The 6,000-nt window shown below is 40.2% G+C and overlaps 1 protein-coding gene across 1 annotated transcript in view; it reads right to left on the bottom strand.

The window, feature by feature from the left end:
* Window positions 1-6,000, bottom strand: part of LOC310800191 (adenylate cyclase type 2-like) — a gene marked incomplete at its 3' end in the record, with an annotated part of 173,109 nt that overhangs the window by 35,149 nt on the left and 131,960 nt on the right. Inside the window, exons 16-17 of the mRNA XM_083662776.1 lie at window positions 3,098-3,217; window positions 2,750-2,934 (exon numbers count right to left, since the gene is read on the bottom strand). Coding sequence (XP_083518902.1) covers window positions 2,750-2,934; window positions 3,098-3,217 — 305 coding nt within the window. The remainder of the gene's footprint in view (window positions 1-2,749; window positions 2,935-3,097; window positions 3,218-6,000) is intronic.

Raw genomic sequence — 6,000 nt, 5'->3', positions numbered from 1 at the left:
ACGTAATGTAATGTAATGTAAGGACCTTATTTGCAAGCAAAGTATGGGTAATTCAGGCACAGGCCTGAAAACAGCTGCCTGCGCTATTCTGTTAGACCATGGCCGTGGTGATGTTTAGCGCTATTCGTAGATGAATGTGAATTGGGCTATATACTGAAGCAACTGTATACCAATGACCATAATATTATGTGCTTTGTGGGAGGCTAATGTGTCAGTTGAGGCTAATAAAACAACCTACTGTGTACTTACAGAAAGCCAACTGCCTCAGAGCAATGGCACATTTTCAGCTGACCGCAACAACAGAGTTGCACTTAGCAGCCTTACCTCAACATCTTGTTTCATTCAACCGACTCAAGAACAGTGTTGGGGGTAACTCATTACAAAAGTAACATATTACTTGTAATATATTACTTTTAGCAGTAACTCAGTAATATAACTTATTACGTATAGGATTTCAGTAATATTATACCAGTTACTTTGTCAAGTAACTCAAGTTACAAATTGAGTTACATTTGATTAAATCAAAGCACATATTTAAAAAAGATGCAATCATTTCCTAATCAAACTGTGTGTTTTTATGCAAATAACCACTATAGATGACAATAACAAAGGAAAAGGATAACATTTAGAATTTCGGTCGGTTTACACTGACTTCAAGGCGGTTGAAATAATTTTTCGGGACGCTGTCGGGGCGCCATGTCATTCTGCTGCTGCTGTTGTTTTTGTGAAAGTAATGCAAAAGTAGTGTAATAAGTAACAAGTTACTCTACACAGAAAGTAATATTGTAATGTATCTTATTACTTTCAAATGAAAGTAACTAGTAATATGTAGTATATTACATTTTGAAAGTAACTTGCCCAACATTGCTCAAGAAGCACTACTTCTTCATGGCATAACCCTAACATTGTCCAATGATGGCTACTATGACTTATTACTTATTTAGGCCCTGAAGGCTACTTTCTATCAAGCATCTGACATGACGCTGGTTTGCCTCACTCATCTCCGCAGCTGTGGCGGTACCTGAGGCCCGCACGGAGGCCTAAAACTCCAATCTCATCATCCAATCACCGTATTCACAGTCCGATATGAAGTCCAATGTGAGAAAGGACAATCACCTATTCACAGTCCAATGTAAACCCTGCTGAAAAAAACAGCATAGACCAGCATTAAGTTCTTGCTGGTCTATGGGGGGTTAGGGTTAGAGGTATTGGCCAGAATGACATGAACATTTGGACACTTATTCAGCGGGTATCTTGCATGTTGCGTTCAGGTGCACTGTAAAAAAAAAAAAAAAAAAAAACATTTGGTCAACATCTTTTTGTGGTGGTCAAAATCCTTTTGTGGCGGTGCGCCATAAATTCCTTTATGTATGGGAAACACTGTGATTGATTGATTGATTGATTGATTGGTTGGTTGATGGATGAGAGAGTTCAGGCTTAGTAAAATGTGGTAGGGAAGCAGTGCTGGTGGGTTTGATCCACTATCCAGCATGACCATTACATGACACCGACCTAATTAAAAGAGAGGTGGGCTCTCCCTATCTGCTACGGCGAGAAGCAGGAGTAGCACAGCAGGTGATGTAGGACGTGGAGGAGGGGACGGGGGGCCTTTTGTAAAGAACAAAGAGAAAAAAAACGCTTTTACTGCAGCAAAGTGAGCGAACTAAATGAGTAACAGCTGTAGGAAGCGGCTCTGTGTCCCAGCGGGAGGTCAGCTCGGTGATGTACACACGAGATGGCGTCTTGTTTGATCAAGTGCTGCTGAGTGGCTTTGTGGCGTTACACTGGAGATGATGTTTACTGAGGAGAGCGGGGGTCTCTCTCTCTCTCTCTCTCTCCCTCTCTCCCTATTTCCCTTCTACCTTCTATAATCAACCTCTTCTCCACTCTGGTTTTGCTGCTTATTTAGAATCCAGCAGGAGTGATAACAGATTACCACTAAACGATAACGCCACACCTCTCTTTTGCCCTCTCTCAGTGGCGCTGGAAGTACTTGTAGGTGCTGCCCGCAAGGGCAGCGACGAAGAAAATTTGACGTTTTTTGGACTTTTAGCCATATTTAGAGGAATATTTCATTTTAAATTAACATTAGGATTATAATAATAATAATAATAATAATGATTGGATTTATATAGCGCCTTTCCAAGGCTCAAAGCGCTTACACAGAATCATTATTCGTTCACACCATTCGTACCGGTGGTTCAGAAGCGTGGCAGCCACACATTGGCGCTCAACGGCCCCTCCGAACCACCATCATTCATGTCTACATTCATACCAATCATACCAATCATACCATTCATGTCTACATTCATACCAATCAAGGAGGGTTAAGTGTCTTGCCCAAGGACACAACGACAGCAGCTGGGAGGGAGCGGGGATCGAACCGCCAACCCTTGCGTCATTGGCCGACCCGCTCTACCTCCTAAGCTAAAGCCGCCCCTACTGTTATATGTCATTATTCAGTATCTTCTCCTTTTCTCACTCACTTTCATGTAACCACCTGCTCTCCCTTTAGTCGTTTTACACTACAACAGACAGCATCACAGGCATAAACACTGAACTTATTATTATTATTATGGAACACCAGATTATGATGAAAATCAAACACTTTTGAAGAGAACCGCCAAATCCAACAATTTCGAAAATCCCATCTCTTGCCACCAGGGGGTGCTGCAGCACCCTCAGCACCCTCCTCCCCTCTCCCTTGCCCCTCTCTATCCCACTAACTCTCTCTATTGTCTACACCTACCTGTCAAGGATTTCAGTCTTGTACAGGAACCTGCTGTATTCATCCAGCAGGGAAGCATGAGTCTGTAGAATAATGATGTTGTAAACCACGACGGCCGTCAACATAATGATCATCTTCAGCTCATAGTTTATCCTCAGGAACACAGAGCACGAGATCAGGCCCAGGATGCAACTGTAAATGAAATACTACGAAAGAGAGATAGATAGATACAGAGAGAGAGAGAGACAGAGACAAATGGTCAAATGTGTAGAGAAACAAATTAAAATGTATGCATATGTTTACGTTAAAACACATTTGGTTTAAATGGATGCAATATGTTTGACATACATGTGCAACGGCATCACTTACAGGAAGGTAGAAATTGTTTTTGTCGATGAAAGTGATTGGTTGTCCATTAGGGTCAAACAGCGTCTCATTGGATGAATTGTAAACAGGAACTGGAGGCACCACACTGTCCTCCAAGAAGAACTACAGCGAATCAATAAACAGAGCAAACATCAAGTCACATGTGTTTCATTTTGGGGTTAAAAAAAATCGATTCTCCAATTTTAAATTGATTTTTATTTCAATCCTTTGATATCGATTCATATGTCCAGAAATCTTTTTTTTTTTTTTTTTTATAAACATAGGCTATAACATTATAGGCTGTGTGTGGTAGTTGAAACATAGATTCAAGTTGACGTTTATTTATGTTTGTAGTTGAAACAAAAACATAAATACTGTAGGCTACATAAATGGAAATGTTTGATCATTAATATCTACTTTTAGAAATTATATAGGCTGAAATCAAATCACTGAGCATAATTGTGAAAGTGTCTTTATTGACAGATGAAAAGGTTATTTACCCTTTGTCACCACCTGGTGAGTAAATATATGTGCAACTAAAACCATTCAAATTGACAACCGGTCGCGCAAAAAAGGTTGGGAACCCCTGTGTTACATAACTGGACAATCATGTAATTCAGGTTACAGCTCAAAAAACATGTTTTAGTATCACTAACCAAATCGATATTGAAATCAATCAAATCGAATCGGGATTAATCGATTCGGAACCTTGTGAATCGGAATCGAATCGATTCTTGAAATTTGAACCGATACCCAGCCCTAATTGTAATTGCTGATGGAAAAGACGGCCTTGTTCGATAACGGGCCCAGTTAAGTGACACCCGTTCAATAACTGTCCTTTAAAGCCAACCTGCAGGAGAAGATGAGGGTGGACTGCCCAGGTGAGCCAAGCATCTGCCCCTGAGCGACTGATCCCTGGTCAGGCGCAAAACAAGATTACAATCTCACTCTCTGGAATCGATTTGTGTTAAAGTCTAAACCGGGGTCTCACCGCCATGATGCTGCAACCCTCCGGCTACACCTCTGCTCAAGCCCTTCTCTGTTTGCCCTGTTCTTCTCAAACAGCAGTAAACCTAAAATCAGCTCAATCCCAATGTTAACGGTGAAACACAAAAACAACGGACAATTTGGAAAAACAATTGAAATGTTATTTATTCTCCCCTATCTGTAAACGCATTTCCTTCCTTCTTTTCAGCTGCAGATGATAAAGGGAAACTATAATGGCTTTTGACAATGCGAACCGACATTCTGCAAAAGCTCGGCAAAAGAAAAACAATGCAAAGGAGAATGGAGATTCCACATCTGATTACATAGTGACATATATCCAATAATGTTAGAGAGGCAGAATAAACAAAACAAAAAAAATTGAAGTAGGGAGATAAACATTACATATTAAAATGCAAATGCCCAAGCCTCAACCAGCCTCTATATGTGTAGGGAATCATAAACAGTACTATTGATAACATTGGTAATGTTTTTGCTGTTGTTTTTTGTTTTCTGTTTTTCTCTTATTTTCTTGTCTTTTGAAATTCAAAACATGCCACCGCACTATTGAACCTGATGGGTTAGGGTGGGAAGGGTGGGAGGCAGGGCCGCTGGAAGTCATTTTAAGCAGGGGGTGCTGGGAGGAAGGGACTCTCGGTGGGGCCCGCAAGGGCCCCGCCCCAAAAAATTTGGATGTTTTTTTTTTACTTTTTTTTCCCATATTTAGAGGAATATCTCATTTTAAATTAACATTAGGATACTGTTGTGATGTAATTATTCAGTATTTTCTCCTTTTCTCACTCATTCAGAGCAAAGAGGGAGATATATAGCATGATGATAATGCTCTATATCTCCCTAATTTTGCTCTGAATACACCAGTTAACATGACACAGACTTAACATGATAGAAATATTATCAGCAAACTTAATGACTAGACTAATTATTCTGATCTGAATGGCATATATCAAGAAACATTGACTCCTCTCTTTGCTGTATAGTGGGAGGTGCATTTTTGAGTAGGCTATTAAAATAGCATGTCAAGTTCACATTTCTTTATTGCCAGATTAAACAATTCGTATTGGTTGTTGGTTGGTTCAACACAACATGTGCGTGCATGCGCGCTTCTTCTTCTTCTCTAGCCTACAAGCATGTAACTTCCTTGATTGTTATTGTTGATAATTCTATTTAAATAGGCTACATTTCCCGAAACATTCTTAAACAAGAAAGGAACATAGTGCACTGCAAAATATTTTTAATTACATTTGTAAAAAAAAAAAAAAAAAAAAAAAAAAAAGGGAAAAATCTAGGGGGTGCTACAGCACCTGCAGCACCCCTGGTGGGAGGGTTGCATATTGATACTGCTGGTCTCTAATAAAAATATACATAAAATGCAAATGCCCTATAAATCCTGAAGCTAAAAACGTGAACATGCAAAACTGACAAACCGCTGTGGTTCATGAATGACTTTGTTGTGTGAGCATCCATAGCCAGTAACCATGACTGCCGAGTCACATTCAGCAGAATGACAGACAGCATGCACAAAAGCCACTGCGTACTTTTCTCCGTTGTAAGGAATCAATGTGAAAGTATTTCTATATTGACTGAGTACAAAGCAGAGAGGCCCTGAAAAGACTGCATGTCAGCTAACATCAAGGGCCACTTTGCCCATTTTCAAACAGGTTGGTATGATTACAAAATCACCAGCGTGTACAAAGGAACAATGTTTAACTTCACTCCACTTTGCTTGCACTGAGAGCTCCCCGTTCATTCACAGAACGTCCTGGTCCGAGGGGGGGGTTCATGGGGGTAACATTCAAACACTTTCACCTATTTATTTGAAGCTTAGCCCATGTTTAATACGACCACCCAAGATTGTAACAACATACCGTAAATTCCGGACTATAAGCCGCGGCTTTTTTCCC

This window comes from Poromitra crassiceps (genome assembly GCF_964638095.1).
Source record: "Poromitra crassiceps genome assembly, chromosome: 29".
Lineage (NCBI taxonomy): Eukaryota > Metazoa > Chordata > Actinopteri > Beryciformes > Melamphaidae > Poromitra > Poromitra crassiceps.
Note: the sequence above shows the minus strand (reverse complement) of the source record. Positions and strands in the feature narration are given on the sequence as shown.